At 43.1% G+C, this 18,355-nt stretch overlaps 1 protein-coding gene across 1 annotated transcript in view; it reads right to left on the bottom strand.

The window, feature by feature from the left end:
• NEDD9 (neural precursor cell expressed, developmentally down-regulated 9) overlaps window positions 1–18,355 on the bottom strand; it is a 100,592-nt gene that overhangs the window by 18,399 nt on the left and 63,838 nt on the right. The window contains exon 2 of the mRNA XM_065399210.1: window positions 5,887–6,333. Within this exon, the coding sequence (XP_065255282.1) occupies window positions 5,887–6,333 (447 nt within the window). The remainder of the gene's footprint in view (window positions 1–5,886; window positions 6,334–18,355) is intronic.

The following is an 18,355-nucleotide window of genomic DNA, read 5'->3' as shown; positions in this document are numbered from 1 at the left end:
AATCCTCCCAACCAAACATTTCATTAACTTTTTATAAATGTAACAAAACTTTATTTTTGAAACTAATGACCTGATTCGGTGGGCAGATTCTGGTGCTCATGCAGAGTCCACCAGTGCGGATCAGATTGTTGGTTCTTTTTATGTAACCGGGAGAAAAAATATGCCCTGTTTTTTCCAAATAGAACTGATTGAGAAGAACTCTATGCCTAGTGAGAGGTTGTGAGTAATGTTGAGCTCATTTATTTACTCACACAGCAACGGTTGAGTAAAATGTGGGCTTTGCCTCACAATGCGTCTTTACAAGTCAGATCAGTGACTAACTTCCAACTACATCTTATTTCAGCTTGTGGGTGAGGGTTTCTTCACTCAGTGGTTTTCTAAAACACCACGGAGGCTAGATTAACTGCTGATAATTTCACATGCTTTATATCTGTAAATTACTGTTCTATTACTCTTGTCATATGGGAAGTTATAGTAAAACACTCAAACATCGTGAAAGATTGCATGCTTTCCTTGTTTTAAATATATATAAACAGTTTGCATTACATTGGAAGGAATCACCCTTTGAGCACATTATATGAAATAGAGCACTGACTGTCGAGGCTAATGTTTCAGTTCATGCTGTACTCTGCAGTTTTGCTGTATGTTTAACACTAAAGCAACATTTTGTTAGGAAGGTTACAAATCCCCAAAGTAGAATTTGCAACATGAAAGTGAAAGAAACAGACTAATTTTATTGTTTTGAGTCATTTAAATGAATCGTATCACAGGAAACTGTGGTATTTTTGAAAGAGGATATATTTGTATGTTGTCTGAATAGAAACATTTGTTGTTTGATTGCAAAACTTAGTACAAATGTTTTTTTCCCCTTTAGATATTAAAATATCCTGGCATAATAAATGCTGTTTTTTTTTTTACCGTGCTCAAAGTGTGACTCTTTATAGAATGTGAAACAAATAAGCAACCAAAAAATAATGGGGAGGGAGAATATTTCTGGAACAAATGTCATCTGCTGTTTGTTTCCTCCCAAATAAGACAGTAGTTGTTTAATTGGGAGGAAAAACGTCAGAACGTGGCTGAACTGGTGAACTGGCTTGCACTGCTGAAGTCTGGGCCAAAGCTGTCAGGGTGGTGCTGCTGGTGAGGAAATGAGTCTATGAGAAAGTAGAAACAACTAGCAGCAAATTCAAGTTCCTCAGGTGAGGCCCGTTCCTGCATTCCTTGTGTGCCTAAAAAACCCACTGAAGGCAAAGAAGGTTTGGAAAGGGCAAGGAACGTGGCAGAGTGGGGTAGCAGTGGTTCTGTGCCACTATGGGCTTGTCTGCTCTTGGAAATTTACCAAAATAGCTATTCTGGAATAATTATTTCGAAATAGTTATTTTGGAATTAGCCCCTGGGTGTACATTCTTCTTCTGGAACAAGAGTGCCTTTTTCTGTTTTAGCTTAGTCCACTGTAGAAATGTTGATAGATCAAAATTCTGAAAAATTTCAACTAGAAAATGCTGAAATGTTTTGTTTTGGGATGGGTCGACATCCGCTTGTGTCACTGCAGTGGTTCATGGGAGTTGTAGTTCTGGGTCCTTCATGGCACCATTCTCTCCTATAGGTCCTGCTCCCTGGTTGGACGACATCTCCTAGGATGCACTGCAGGCTCCCTGTGACTGAGCTACTATAGTCGCATATTTAGTCCATATCGGGGGGAGGGATAGCTCAGTGGTTTGAGCATTGGCCTGCTAAACCCAGGGTGGTGAGTTCAATCCTTGAGGGGGCCATTTAGGGATCTGGGACAAAAATCTGTCTGGGGATTGGTGGAGGTTGGACTAGATGACCTCCTGAGGTCCTTTCCAACCCTGGTATTCTATGATTTTGTCTTCTGTTGAATTTTTTGACAGAAAATTCTGCTGACATCTCTCATTTCCTGTGAAAAACTTTTGATTTTGATGAAACTCCATTTTCCAATGGGAAAACATTTCATTAGAAATTTTCTGACCGGCCTTTCTTCCAAGACAGTGGACACTGCCATAAATCAGTGAGAATAAGTGAGGGTTTTTTTTATTGTTGTTTTAGTGTTCAGAGCTGTTACTAACCTGGGGATGACTATACCTACTGTACATATAACATATACTTCTATAACACATTCCAACTGATGATATCAAAGGAATTTTCAAACAATGAATGTAGCTTCAATTCACCCCAGCATATTTTACAGATGAGGTAGCTGAGATACCGAGAAGTTGCCCAAGATTACACAGAAGTCTCTGGCAGGAGATAGAACCCAGGTTTCCTGACTGCCAGACTACTGTCCCTTAACAGCAAGACTCTCCTATCTTTTTGAGAGCATGAAGGGAGAGCAGGGATAGAGGGAAACTTGTAAGAGAAGGCTTTTTATTCTTATTCCTTGGATACTCTTTACACTTACGAGCATGATAATTTTGTTATAAACCACCACTCAGCCAGAAATCCTCAATGAGGGATATTCATGAGAGATATTTTAAGCCATCCCTCATTATCTTAGGCAATTTAAGGTCATTTTTAAAAGGTGGTATTTTCATTTTATGAGAGAAGCTGATACAGCTATGTTCGAAACAACTTAAAATTCCAGAATTGTTACATCACCACACTTTCCTGCCTCAGGACTTCTTTTTTGATTTGATTTGCAATTCCTGCCAGCAAGACGTTACCTAAGCAAGGCTTATCTCTTTACATTATTTCTGCTGATGATTTTCTATTACTTAAGGATAGACGATTCCTGCCTGATGAGAGCTTCCAAGTTGTTTGTGTAACATGTTGTGTGGAGGCCAAACACCATTTTTGGACAGAGAAAAATAGGTGATTGTGTACAAAAAGGGTATAAGTGTAAATGTTGCTGCTGCTTAGAAGGCTCCTTTGAGTATGGTTGTCTCTAGCTATTATTTTGGGTGGTTAGAAGGTTTACATATATGTAGAGTGCATAATAATATAGTTCTTTGAGAGGCAAATATCTTTCAGTTCAGTAGCATTGCTAAGACCCACAACACACTGACAAGCAGAGTCTCTGTTAAAAGCAGGCACAGCAGCTTGCTTAGGACAGGAGGGGCAGGTGTTGTAAATCTGAGAAAAGATATTCATCATTTTAGAAGTCAGAGCAAGGAGCCCTGGGATCAAGTGTTCAAGCTCTCTTTAATACTTAAAGACTGTTTTACCGATCCCTTGAGAGTACGGATTTGGGGTGAGAGATTGCTTCAGTATTCAGCCAAAGGAGTCAAGAGCAGAAAAAAGTTCCCTTTTAATTAGGCTTTTCTTTTACAAAGGCTCTGGAATCTTATTGCTACTGTGCTTTTGTCTTAGTGCAACAGTAGCATAAATAAATTGCAAAACAATATAGAGATTATTAGGAAAGACGCACGTTTTATTTATTCCACCTCCTTCCCCCTTCAGTCCCTGATCCATCTCAGAACCTTTCATATCCAGCAGACTTACAGCTCCCTTTCATTTCAGTGTAATTATTTTGGTCTAGAACATGTCTTGCTAATTTACAGCCAGAGGAAACTTCAGGAACTGGAAATGTGTAATGCTCACTGTCTGCAGCTAATCAAGGGAGGTCACTGATATTGAGTTTGTCATCCACTGAGTCTGTCGTTAATGTGTGATGGGTGAGGAATCAGGGCTGTTGGTTCAAACCTCTATCGAGTCAGGATTAGAATAATCCTTTCCTGAGTAACTGGAGCACACGTAGTCCCACACTGGCTTCCTGTGTGGACCTGAAGAAGAGCTTCAGTTATATTCAGTAGCAATAAACCAGCAGATGTGATTCAGGAGGGGAAGGCAGGGCTGAACTGACAGGGGAATCATTCCTTTCCAGCCAGTGCTAAGCAGGCTGGTAGCATCTAGTGCTGGAGATCAAATGCTTTATAAAACATACTATAGTCTATAAATAGTGGGCGGTATAGCAATGTATCTTCATGCAGTACAGATGGTCTTTCATAACTTACAAGAGACTAAATTAATCATGTTATAAGTCAGTCTAAACAAATGGTCTTTATTTTTCTTAGAAAAATCTATTCAGCCAGAAAAATGCATATCCAGGCTTTCTAAAATCTAAGTTTAGGCAGGAATTTTAGAGGAAACAGGTGTTTTAGTGCCTCTGAGTTTGCATCCTGATAAGAAGTTTGCATTTAACAGTTGAACAGACCCAGGATTTTACATACTCATGCTGCAACCAGATATTCTTACAGAATGCCCTTTTGATTTCAGTGAGTAGCTTTGCACATGGAATGATAGCATAGTGTGGCCTCAGTTGGTCTAACTGTTTTTCAGACTAAGATTAGTTGCTCATCAAAGAGGCAATTTATCCAGGCCTCCTTCAACTGCTTTTGAAGGTGCTTAGTTATACAGCTTCAGGCAGAGGTCACTGAATGAGGTTGGTTACTATCTAGTCTCAGGGATGGGGGAAGAAGAAATGAGGTGCGATTTCCATTAATAAAACCAGTCTAATTGCTCCAATAAAGATCATATCTCCACCTGTGAAGCAAGCCAGTAGTTTTCAGATGGCAATTTCATCCACCTGCAGATCCTCACACACAAAATGATGCTTTTCTTCCAAAAAAGAATAACTTTGAAAGTCCAAACAAACCTTTCTAGCACATGAGTTGAAATGATTTCACAACTCTTTGTTCCCTTTTTTGAAAATCTACTCATTAGCAATGAAAACAAAACTATAATAAGTCAAAAGTCTCAGAAGTTTTCCAAAGGCCCAAAATGGAAAAGTCCGAGTCTAGAAAGAAAAACACCTGACCTTCTTGCCAGTATAAACTTCAAGATGAAAGTTTAAACTATGGCACCTTCTGGTCCCTCACTTCCTGCTCAAGTCTCCCTCCCTCTTCTGTCTGCTTCAGGTTAATATGCATTTATTTACCGATGGCTGTGCCAGTCAGCTGTTCTACATCATGTGAAACAGAATGGGTTTTACAACACTTTTCCTCCTTTCACCTTGGGCAGGTGCCCTGTATCATGCAGTAGGCACGTACACTGAAGACAATTGCCAAGTTTTATATTTACTTTAGGTTTTATATTAAAGTATCCCTTCTTATCACCATTATCTGGCTTCCTGTTCTTCCAGGTAGGGACATATTGTCACCACTTAATTTTTTTTTTAAATGTCACATCCCATTGAGACCTCTCCATCAAGACAGTGCATCATAAAAACTGGGCATTTTATTTAATTACACAAGGTAAATATGGCTTGGCTAATGAGCAATACACCACACTGCCTTATGAGTTCTAAACTCTTATGTGCTAACAAAGGCAGTGGGTGGAGTCAGGGCCGACTCCAAGCACCAGCATAGCAAGCAGGTACCTGGGGTGGCCAATGAAGAGGGGGGCGGCACGTCCGGCAGTTCGGCAGCAATTCGGCGGCGGGGCCGTCACTCCCTCTGGGATGAATAGACTGAAGCGGCGCTAGAGCTGCTGCCGAATTGCCGCCGATCGCGGCTTTTTTTTTTTTCCCCCCCCCTCCCTGCTTGGGGCGGCAAAAACGCTAGAGCCAGCCCTGGGTGAAGTGTTATGGAGCGGATGTGCCTTGGGGATGGGACGATGTTACCACATCTGTCACCAGCCGCTCCTCTAGGAGCAGGCCCAGAATAGTCTCCCTTTGCTGTGGAGTCTGGTGCCCATTATGCACCTGACCTTTCTTCTTGTCCCTGTGCAGCATGTGTTCAAGCAGGAAAGAGGGGGATTTGCAAGGATAAATAGCAGCCCATTAAGAAGCAAAGTGAGTGTAAACCCAGCACATCATTCTTACTCATACATTTTTAAGCCCTCAGGCTCAGTCTTTTTATTTATTACCCTACTGTTGCATAGTGCACATAACCTGCTTTGAAAGAAAGATCTGAAGGTCAAGGCACCCACCTTGCTGTTGAAAGGTGAACCATCAGTACCACCTAAGCTTCTCTGCACAGATGGTGGGACTTGGTAAACATCTTGCTCCTGTAGACCATGGCCGGTAGGTACCTGGTAGATGCCCTGATTCAGATGGGAAGGTGGCACCTGGTATACCGGGTCCCAAGTTGAAGCCTGTGAGCTTGGCATTTGGTAGACTTTCTGCTGGTTATAGGCATGATGCATTGATCTTGAATTGGACGTGTCCTGGTTAGACGGACTATCCTGTACTGGGCCTATCAAAAGTTTCACCCGGTTGCCTGGAACAATGCCTTGTCGGCCATGTAAAGAGCAGAGCCACCATCCTTCCAGCCCTTCAGTGTTCTGTTCTATCACTGTCAAAATGTCTCCTTTGCGGAAAGCCAGCTCCTCTGCGCACTCTGGGACATTATCATACAAGGCTCTTGCCATAAGATTCTATAGAGAGATTGGGGGGGGGGGGGGGGAGAGAGAAATTGAACATGAATTAGAATTTCAACAGCACCCATTCAGAGCTTAAAGCACATTCAGTTCTGGATGCATCTAGCTTCCTGGGAGGAATAAGAATTGATTTAAAAAAAGAAGTTAAATAACATGAAGAAGACACAACTTTTGGAATTTGAATTTCAAAAGATTTGGAATTTCTCCCTCCAAAAAAACCAGGAAAAATGCCAAGTTTACATTACTGATAGCATTGCTGGGAAATCTCTCAGCATCAATAACATCCAGGTAGAGACTATCAGAGTATACCAATAACAAAAAGGCTTTTCATGTATGCTGTTGGCCTGAACGCAGAGGAATCCAGGCATTCCTGAGTTTTACTCTCCACTCGGACACCTATTCCTCCTATTACTTTGAGCAAGTCAGGTCACTCCTCTGCCTTAGTTCCCCAATTTGTATAATAAGGGTAACAACAATACTTGCCTGCCTCACAGAGGTGTGCTGATTAACTAAATTACAGTTAGAGTCCTAGTCACCTGCAAGGAATTTTTCTAAGTGATATAATTCAGAAGATCAACTGGGAGCATATAATCTGAGGGCCTGAGTTTGTCTGAATGATCAGGGTGGTTACTATTTACACTTACGAGCATGAGAATTTTGTTATAAACCACCACTCACTGGTGCTTGTTCTTATCCAAATCTCCCTTTCCTCATTCTTTCCATAATCTCCTTTGCCATGGAATGCTGTATAACACTTTCAGTCTTATAGAGATAAAATGTCCATTGATAATAATGCCCAAGAACTGCAGGGCAGGGCTTTTAGAGTATATCTTTGTTTCCCTCTGTGTACAATGAATATGCCTATTGAGAGAATGCTCTCTCATCATTATTATTAAACATTTATATTTCCAAAGTGTCCAGAGGCCCCAGTTGAGGTTATGGACACATTGCACTAAGTGTTGTACAAAACCATACTGTGCTGTTCTTATCCCAAAGCCCTTCCATCTAGTTATATAACTTTATTACACAAACCTATCCAAACATATCTAAAAATATGCTGTCGCCTTTCACAGACCAAACACGCTTTCCCTCTTGCTCTCTCTTTCTGTATGCATGTCTGTCTGTCTGTCTGGCACATTCAGTACTGAGTAGTCAGCCAATGAGGTATTCAATGGAAAGTGGGCAGGCAGTGTATGCTGACATTCCTGGAACCCTCACAAAGGCCCTCAGCATTTCATTTCTTGGCTCTGGTGATGTTTCCAAGTGCGCTGGCAACTACTACTCCACGCCTGCCTGCTTTGCAGTGAAGGCAGTCGGCAGAGACAGTTATAAACTAATTGTAAGCACTTGGGAAAAATATAAGGGGTACTGTATTTGAAGTGCTGTAGTTAAAATATTTGGATGTGGTGCACATAAATGAAACCGTGCTAATTTATTGAAAGAAGGGATGTGGCTTGCTTCAACTGGCTCATGGATTTACCTTGCCTCATTTAAAAGGATGCTGACAAAGACTTTTTAATGATGGTTTGATTTGGTGTATTTTTATCCTTCCCCTCAGACATTTCAAAGCAATATTTTTTTATCCCCACTTGTCCTCTTTTCTCATTGATCTCCCTCCTTCCCCCATGCTTCTTAGAGAATATCCAACCTTACTTGGCTTTTCTTAGCTCAGTGCTCCCCATAGCACATGAAGGACTAACTGGGGGGTGCAGAAGACGTATACATGAAGATGGGCAGGCCTGAAGTGGGTGCATGTGATTTGGTTTCATTTTTCCGAATGTGAGCTCAACTTTCAAAAGTTTGGGAACCGTTGGCTTAATTTGTCTTTTATCAGCATTATCGCTGAGGTCAACATGAAATAAGGTTTGGTCTTACCTGGGTGGACAGAACAACCATTTTAAAACCATATTGCAAATTAAAGCTACAGCACTAGTGCCAAATTCCTCCCTGGGGTAAGTCCATTCATATAATGCGCCTTTGATGCTGAGAGATTTCAGTGGGGTTACTTCAGGGAGGAATTTGGTCCCTTTCTTTACAGGGCTGTAAGATTATCCTGTAGCATGGTTAGAGTTGTTCCATCAGCCCTGTTACATCACAATTCCCTGACTATAAAGATTTTTCTGTTAAGTTGGGCCCTAAGAAGTTCAGAAGGGAAGGACTCTGCTGCAGTCTATTTAATCGGATTAATCTATTATCTATCTACATGTACTTCTAATGTGCCTTTCACTGTAGTGATCAGATATCAAGTCTCAGTCCTTTTTGGCTAACTGTGGCTGTTTAATGGGGCCTTTGAAGGTGGAGTGGTTCAAAGATGGGGAAAGAGAGGAGGAAGACTGCAGAAGGTCCACCAAAATTTCCAGAGTAAATCAAGAATAAATGACTGGCTAATCCAAAAAAACAAAACATTAAAGATTTGAGAGACCCCGATAGTTTCTATGGAACAATATGTCGGACAGAGCCTTGAGCTGTGCTAGTATTAGAGCAGATAAAAATTCCCATGTGAAAATCTTTCTAGTTGCTTATTATCTTTTCCCTATGACCTGCTCCCCATCCGGTTAGAAATATGTTAATGTTTTCTGGGTCTGTCTCAAGTACTGCTTCATTGCAAATACTTTCCGGCCCTCACTGTCCGTGTTAACTGAGGCACCAGCAGGTCAGTTATCCTAATTTGTTGTCAGTTATTTCACACCAATGTCCTCAAGTGCTTGCAGAGATTAGCATTTTGAAAATGGCCCTCAGCAGCACCATCAGTGCCAGGGAACAATGCAGCACGTATTGACTTGCAGGGGAATATTTTCAGCCAACGGTGAATGACCATCAGGAGTTTTTGACATTCATCTAGCGCCTGCCTGTAAGTAGGTGGGCTCAGTAAGTAGTAACTGCATTGACTGCTCACTTGCCATTGCAGATATTTCCCCTGTGCCATTCCCCTCCCAGAGACAGAGCAAACCTTCCAGGTCCTGATTCTCACTCAATGGGAAGTTCTTTAGTTTCCTGGAGGGAAATAAGACATTCCCCCGGTGCTACATTCATTAGCGTATTTGGCTGTAGAAAAAATAATCCACTCACACAAGCGAGTAGGCAATAACTTTTGAAAATCACAGCCCTTCCCCCCGCACCAGAAGATGAAAGCTGGTTATTTATAGTTATGATGGTGTCCAAATGTTACCTTTGCTGCCCCAGGCATCAGTTACTCAGCCCTGCTCATCATCATCACCACCCCCACACATCAGACTACAAGGCTGTGCCATTTGTCAGTATATTACTTCCTGCCTGTCTCATAGTCATTTCTTCTCTGAAATCTCTTCAGAAACACAGAGGAGTAAACAAGGCACGACTGAAAATACCAACCCACAAATCCCGTTTGAAACACATTTTATTTTTATGTGCAGGGAGGGATTTCAAAGTTGCTGAACTTCCCAGGCTAAATCTTGTACTGTCTGCACATGGATGGTGCCGGGTGCAATCAATCAACACGGATTAGTGCCGCCATTTAAATCAGAAGGAGCAGATGAGACACCCTTAGAATTTAGGAACAATTTGGAGTCCATGTTTGAATTTAGCTGTTTGAGGAGCCTTATTTCATCTAGTCTGATTCAGTGCATGTGTTAGCCCATTGGGGACCCTATGCTGGACTATTTCCTACCCAACCCCAAAACAAACACACACACACATAATTAATAAGGGGGCCCTTGAGCTGCTCTGGGCCCTGAGCAATTGCTTAGTCTGTTTATGCCTAGTGCCGGCTCTGTCTCCTGTCACAAGATGTTCTTCTTGATCTAATAATTCCAATACTGGGCAAGGTTCTGATCTCACTCACATGATCAATGCCAATCCCACTAAGGTTGGTTCCTTCCAGAATTACAGCACAAACAGACCTTTCAAGTCTTCCCTGATGGGACTCTTTGTTCTACTGTCTCTTCTCTTTGCCTCTTAGCCTACAATTCTTTACTTGCCTTTTACTTTTTAAATGAGCACATTTCAAAATACTGTAATGCTCAGTAAATTGTCCATTCAATCAGCCCATGTGAATAATAACTTCTCCTGCCGAATCAAACTATGGGAACCATCTACATGTCAAGCTGGAGATGTAAATTCCCATCTGAGGAGACATATCGGTGCTAGTTCTGATCGAGCTAGCGTGCTGAAAACCGAGTGTAGCCATGGCTGTACAAGGGGCAGGAGGGACTAGCCTCACCCAATACATACCTATCCTCTTGGATGGGTGCGCACTTGGGGCAGCTGCTGTAGTTACCTTCTATTTTTAGCACACTACCTTAAAGGTAGCTTGTGCAGGTGTGTCTCTTTGAGGTGGAATTTTCACCTCTGGCTTGAAGTATAGATATGCCCTCTATCCTTCGACTAAACCCTTCAAGAAACAAAATCAGTAATGTAGAGGAGCTTACCAATGTCCCATTAAGGTCAACAAATCTTAAATCTTTTGGACCCAACCTGTCAGTTCTAGAGTTGAGAAACCCCTTTTGAAGATATTCTACTTCAAGCCCTCTCCTTTTTAAACTAAAAAGATGTTAGCTCAAGTACCCTGTATTATTATAAAGAAAGTATTGCAGAGAAAAAAGACCTCTCTCTGGTAGCCAGGTCCCAAACTGTGTAGGGCTTTATAGACAGGGCCGGCTCCAGGCACCAGCACAGGAAGCAGGTGCTTGGGGCGGCCAATGGAGAGGGGCAGCACATCCGGGTCTTCGGTGGCAATTCGGCGGCGGGTCCCTCAGTCCCTTTCAGAGGGAAGGACCGCCGACGAATTGCCACCGAAGAATGAAGCAGCGCAGTAGAGCTGCCGCCGCTCATGGCTTTATCTTTTTTTTTTTTTCCCCTTCACCACTTAGGGCGACAAAGCTGGAGCCAGCCCTGAAATTATAGATAAAAAGCAGCTCCTTAAATTCTACCTGGAAACTATTTGGAAGCCAGTGCAGATTTCACTAGTGCCTTGCGCATGAAGCAGCACTTAGTAAAGAAAGTGGCAGTTGGCTTGTTAAATTTCTAAATGGTGTAAACCCACATAGGATGCATTTCTGGCAGTTTAATCTGTAGGTGTCAGAGGCATGGAAAGCTGTAGCAAGGACCAAATCCAAGAGAAAAGGTTTCACCCTTCTTCTTCACAGATACAGAAAGAACCGTCTTGCCTGCAGCTGCTACATGAACACCCAGCCAAGGACATTATCTACAAACTGTGAACCTAAATGATAAATGGCAGGCATACTTAGTCCATCAGGGCATTGAACCAAGAGTGGCCATTTCTTTTGGTTGCTTTCCACAGTCGACAAGCACGAGTTTTATCTGGGTTAAGACTCAGCTAATTATCCCTCATCCAAGCCTGATAGTGTGGCTGGGGAGGGGGGAGGCAGAGTGAGGGTAGCCAGCTTCAGCAGTGTTACTAAGCATGCTTGGTCCATGTGAGCATGCTCAGTACAAGCCAACCAGCAATTCTGGGGGAGTACGTGACCCCATGCATCATCTCTGGTTAAGACTCCGCTAATTTTCCCTCATCCAAACCCCTATCTCAGCCAGACAGTGTGTAAGTCTATTAACTGCACAAGTCAGATTAGAGGTGATGAAGACATGGAACCTGATGCAAGATTCCTTTGATATCAATGGGCTTTGTTTGACCAGGCCCACAGAGCTGAATATCATTAGGACACTGTAAGCAACTTAAGTCCATTCTCCCTTACTACCCCTGTTGTAGCTTCATAGGGTGTGTCTACATAGCACTTTGGAGTGAGCCTCCTGGCCCAGGTTGGCAGACTTGGGCTAGTGGGGCTTGCACTAATGCACTAGAAACAGCTGTAAAGACAGCTTTGAAGTTTCAGCTCAGGCTGGAGCTCAGGCTCTGACGTCCACCCACCTCCCCTAGGCTTCAGAGCCTGAGCTGCAGCTTCAAAGCACTGTCTCCATAGCTATTTTTAGAGCACTAGCACCTGAGTCTGTCAACCCAGGCTGGGAGCTCTCGCTCCAAAATGCTGTGTAGACATACCCTCATTCTCATTAGCAGGCGGGGTTATTCTGGGTTTAATGTAGATTTACTCCTTGGGGCAGGGATCCATGCGTGCTGGAACTAGGGGCTTGAAGTGGTTTCCATCATATACGGGGCTTACAGTTTGGTTCAATGGCTTTCAGCATCCCCGCTATACAAATTTTTCCAGGACTTTACTTGTCTGAAGTATCAAGCACTGAATAAGTATTAATGTTACTGCCTGAAGCTTGTTACACTGAAGGCAAAGGCCCAGCAGTGGCCTCTTTATATGATGAAGGGTTAAAGAGCACATTAAGGCTACTTCCTTAACAAGTGAGAAAATCAGCTGTAGGTAGCAGAGCTGATGAGAAACTTTTCTTTGGGTTTGTTTTGTCGGGGGGGGGGGGGAATTGTACAAAGGGCCCTTTATATTTCTAATACACTATGCAGTCATTGTTAATGAAAGGCCAGGAGCTAAAATCCCACGTTTGAGATGGGCGCTCTATCAGGCGGTAGTGGAGAAGGGAATATATAAGGTGAAAGTGAGATCCATTGCTTTAATGATACTGTAATGAAGGCACCCAAACTTGGCTCAGCTGAGGAACCCAACTGTGCTTCCAAAAATAGAGCAGATTGCAGTCGCTCTTTGGTTCAAGGAGCAGGCTGCTCAGATCAAGATGGCGCAGCAGTGTTCTTGACCTCTTTAGTAAAGCTGAAGGTAGCTGTGGGCCACGATGTAAAGCTGTTTGGGCCACTTACGGCTTGTAGGCTGTGCTTTGCACCCCCTCCCCAATGCCATAATGGTACAACAGCCAGGCCTTCACAAGTGCTCCTGGGCCCTTACAACAAATCACTGGCTGTGAAAAGCAGCTCAGCCGTAGGCTATGTTCTCATCGTAACATTCCAGTAACATTGTGGTAAACCCCAGAGGCCTCAGCTGGGATCAGGGCCCTATTGTGCTAGGCACTGTACAAACGTGATGGTCTCTGCTCCAAAGAGCTTAAACTCATCTTAACCTTGGGTGTTTAAACATTGAGAGTTACCTTCACTGAGACTATTAAAAAAGCAGGGATGTTAGGGAAACCTTGTCCAGTCACCAGTGGGTCAAATTCTGGGCACTGGAACAGAAAGGAAGCCTGATCCTGGTGGTTGTAGCCTAGAGGTTTAGCTGGAGAATGTTCTGTAGAAGTGGCTTGGAAAAGCATGTTGGTGGCAGCTGATTAGGAGTTTTATATGAGAGACCTAAAATGTACACAGATAATTTCTGGTTGAATGCAGATTAGAATCCCGTCACCCCAAATACTGTCCATTTTTGAGATAAAAGTACAATTTAAAAGCACTATCTGGTCAAGCATTTTGCCCATCAACAGTGGTTTCAGGATCCCTAAATTCTATATAATTCCAAATAATCTCAATTTAAAAAAAAACTAATTATAAAATATTTAAAAATTATAAAATATTAAAAACCAACAGCTATTCTCGCTTTAAGACACTTAGTAGAATAGCATCCCAAACTGCAGACCTGGAGGAATTCCATCATTGTAAACACAAATGCATTTGCCAGCAAAGACAGACTGAGAGAAGGATTTGTTGTATGCTGGACTCAATAAAGTGTTTTCTTCCTTACATTTCTGAAGAGAAACAAGACTAGGCAGCCAGTAGTTCACTTGCACGGGCAAAGGCAGGTTGGAGCAGATTTTAAAAAGTTATTTAGGCACCTAATAGATGCTTACCTGTATCTTTGGGATTTTCAAAAGAACTTAGGCATTAAAACTAACAGGTGTTAGGATCTAGAAGGATTCTGCATTTGAATGGCATTACTGTGGGACCATGTATTTTCGAAACTCCCACTAGGCACCTATCTGTTTCTTTAGATACCAAAATACCATTAAAATCTGGCATGCTGTCCTTTTGATTTGTTTGTTCTTCAGAGCAGGGACGTAAGATGATGCTCTGACACTTCTGATGCAACTAAAAGGGAAAACGTGGCTAGTAGGGCTGTAACTGCTAAAGAGAGGAGAAGACAAGGTGAGAGGGAGAGAACTGCGGAAGGGTCCATTCCTTCTGCTAGTATAAACAGGGAGGATGACGTAGGTAACAAGACTGTGCTGGGTGCACACGGCCAAAAAGCAAACACTGAGGAAAATAGTGAGATAATAAGCGACGTATTATGGATTAAATACAATGGGTTCTTTAAAGGCAAAGTACTATGGTGCAAATGTCACAGTGCAGCGCCAACATTTAACTCCTCACCAGGCCGTGCTAATGAATGAGGAAAAGGTTTAACCGACCACGCTTTTGCCAGAATCTCATGCTACTGTGGCGGAAGTGCGTGAAAATGTTCCTGAGCACGTACACTTATGTGTACACCTGTATGCGGGCTGACTAACTCTTCTTTTTTTTATTACTGCCACCTGCATGCACACAGGGTTTATAACTATCTCTTTTCCTAAGCAAAGAAGGGCGAGACTTCTCATTTCTGTTATCAGACAAGCTACCTCAAACTCCAAACAGCCCCTTTATTGTGTTTAGACAGTTGCAGGAAAAGGGAAAGAAAACAGAAATAAAGGAATGACGTGAGTGTCTACGCACAACCGATGGCTTTCATTTGACCAGATAATTTTTAATCTCCGATAACATGATTTTATATTGAGTCTCCTGTTTTTTTGGTTTGTTTGGGTTTTTTTCAGTATCTCTTGTTTCCGCTTCAAGTCACTAAGTAAATTTCAGGGGTCTGATGTTAGCTTCAGGAACCCAGCATTTACGTTACACTGCCCCTTATATAGTGCTGTGAAGCATAATCACAGTGTCTTTGTCTCACTCCTTCTCCATCAGAGCGGGGGCAGGGGGGAGAAACCAAGTGGAAAATGCAATACCGAGTGTCCTAAAATAAACGACTTAGACACAAGCAGTGCCAGGGCCCACTCAGAACACACCAGTCGAGAGAGACGATCATGCTGTATTGTGCCTGTTGACAAAGACCAGCTTCAGTCTCAGAGTTATCAGGCAGTTTTGCATCAGTTCTTTTTTAACTTCTGCCTCCCTGCCCATTTCCTTCATCACTGCCCTAGGATAAAGGAGCTATTGTACTGAACTTTCAAGGAAGAAAACTATTGAAGCACTGTAGGTAACAAATCTATCTGTAAGAAACTGGGTTTTATTGGGGCTATTTCTTCTGAGACACTAAAAAGAATCATTTGGCTCTCATGGACTTTAAGGCCAAATGGGACCATTATGACCATCTAGTCTCAAACTGTGGGTCAGGACCCCAAAGTGGGTCGTGACCCCATTTTAATAGGGTCGCTAGGGCTGGCATTAGATTGCTGGGCCTGGGGCTGAAGCCGAAGCCCTAGCCTCACCGCTCAGGGCCAAAGCTGAAGCCCAAGCCGCACCAACGGGGGCTTCAGCCCAGAGCAGCGGGGCTTGGGCTTTGGCTTTGGCCTCCTCACCCGGGGTGTTGGGGCTCAGGCAGGCTCAGGCTTCACTCCCTCCTCTTGGGATTGTGTAGTAATTTTTGTGGTTAGAAGGGGGTCGCGATGCAATGAAGTTTGAGAACCCCTGGTCTAGTCTGACCTCCTGCACATTGCAGGCCACAGAATCTCACCCACCCATTCCTGTAGTAGACCCCTAACCTCTGACTGAGTTACTAGAGGGACTGGGGCTCAGTATGTGGTAAACTTGTTATGAAAAGAAGGTGAGGTAGTGCTGCAAGCTATGTAGGTACGGGAGACAACACTTACAGACCTGAGGTGGTTTGAGTATACTACGGTTTTCTGCCACCAGTATCTCAAAGTCAGACCTTCTGCCTCAGGGGAGGTTTTCTGCTTGCCTTCCCGAGTGAGGGACAGACAGTGAGTGCAGCAATCACAGCTTCTGGTATGTATGTGTGCATATAGACACACGGGCAGGCATATGGACACCTAGGGAAAGAATTGTAAAATGGCCTAGAGGCCAACAAAGAAAGGTTTTGTAAATGCCTTTCCATCCCTTAGTTGGACTGGCTGCTATCCTGAGGTGTAAGCTGCTGTATGGAGGGAGGGCTCCCTTGGCTCAGAGAGCTGGTAACAAAAGGGAGAGACAGTGTGCATAGGCTTCACAGCACCAGCCCACTGCCCTGCTTTTCTACCTCTCTCACTTTATGCCACAAAAACAATAAATGTGATATTTAAAAAGAGACTCTTCCCCCCTCCCCCCGGTGAAGTGGTAGCAGCCAAAATAATTAGAAGTCTTGTTAGCTGAAATTAAGGCATTTTCCTACCATAGTTTGGGAGCATTGTTTTTTTATTATTATTATTTTTATTTTTTTTTATTTTTTACTGCTAATGAAAGTGAGGGTCTCCTAGCACCAGCCTCAGCCAGGCCTAATAAGGGAAGGTCTTCAGTCCTAAGTACCCTGCCATTCCATTCCTGTGCATCTTTGGAGCAGTCATGCTACAGTATGCCAATTTGTCTGGAGGTTATGTGATGTGGAAAATTTTTGGTCTGCAGAGGAGAAAGGCAAGTGTATTATTTCAATGTTCCACTGAGCTGTCCCAGCCCTTTGTCTCGCCGGAAAGGTCTACATTTCAGAGACTACTCTGGACTGTAGGAGGTGTGTGCATTTTGTGTGGTGTGTGTGACCAGTTGCTGAGATGGCAGGGATAAAAACTGGAAACAAACTCTCTTTAATGGCAATATTATGGTATATAAAAAGGTGGATTACAGGGTTAGGTGTTTTTAGTTTACCTCCTGCTTTTTCCTATTGGCATGTTGGGCCAAATTCACTGCAGGCACAACACCCATTGACTTCAATGGGAGTGGCAGGTGGTCAGCTCATAGGATGATCAGGCCCCAGAGGTTTCACTCTGGCACGTAAGATGTTGATGTGCTCCATGAATGGATCCCAAATGGGGATTCAAATTTAGGGTCCAATCCTGTGAGGTAACTGAGCACCCTTAACAATGAAGGGCCTGTGTCCCAGTCCTATAATAAAAGTAACTCCATGTCAAAATAATGGGAGCTATGCCTGTCCTGCAACACACACTTCATTGGGCCCTAGGTGTGGAGGGCATTTAGCACCTTGCAGGGCTGAGCTCTTTGAGGGTCTAGTAGAAAATCTGTGGCTCAGATAAGTCAGATCTTGGTGGTAGTTTCCAGAGGAGGGTGTAATGCACAATGATGAAAGCCATCCACTGGGGAAAGGGAGAGAGATACTGAAAGGAGAAATAAGGAGAGTTTCAAACCGAGGATGGGAAAGCGCACTAGTGCCTTACCCTGTGTGAATAAAATACCTCATTGTTCTCCACTGAGTTGGTTCAACAGCAACATATTTCTGTGTTTGATGTTTTCAGCTGGACATGTGATTTAAAAAAAAAAAACTCCTCCACTTTCTGGTTAAATTGTAAGGCCCTGTAAATGTAACTATATTCCTGGAAGAGCAATAAACCACATCTCTACATCATCTAAGTGAACTGGAGGAGGTGGGGTTTTTTGTTGTTGTTTTTGCTTCTCAGACTGTGATAAGGAAACTTGGGAAATCTGGCCTAAAATTTAAATGCCTAAATAAGGAGCCAAATCGTCCCTTTTAATTTTTGCTCTGGAAGGGGTAAAAGTAGCCGAAAGGCCACTAAAATGGCATCAAAGCCTGTCAGATGCGAAGGAAGGGGAGTTCAACTAACATGGAGACAGCTCTTCCTCTCACCACATAGCATGCCCTCTGCATGGATTCTATGCAATTGGGAATCTGCAGGTCATGGCTGGGTAAAAAAGTGACATAGTGAGGGTAATGCTGTTTTGTGTGTCATCAAGGAAAATAACAACGAGTTAATGCTGACCCCAATACCGTTAACATCTGTGGGCTCCTGATCTGTGTTTTCAAACCTTCTTAGAGATGGGGTAGAAGCCAGGCTTAGCTGTTGATGGTATAATTCAAGATGAAACAGAGCTTTCAGGTGGAGAGAGGAGCCCACACCATATATGTAAATGTGAATTTCTCACCACATTTTCCTGTAGAGCTCTGGAAAATCAGCAACATTGGAGCAATATGTCCCTGCTCACTCTGTGGGAAGG

Source organism: Emys orbicularis, chromosome 2, assembly GCF_028017835.1.
Source record: "Emys orbicularis isolate rEmyOrb1 chromosome 2, rEmyOrb1.hap1, whole genome shotgun sequence".
NCBI lineage: Eukaryota > Metazoa > Chordata > Testudines > Emydidae > Emys > Emys orbicularis.
The sequence above is the reverse complement of the archived record's forward strand: the minus strand, read 5'-3'. Positions and strand labels throughout refer to the sequence as shown.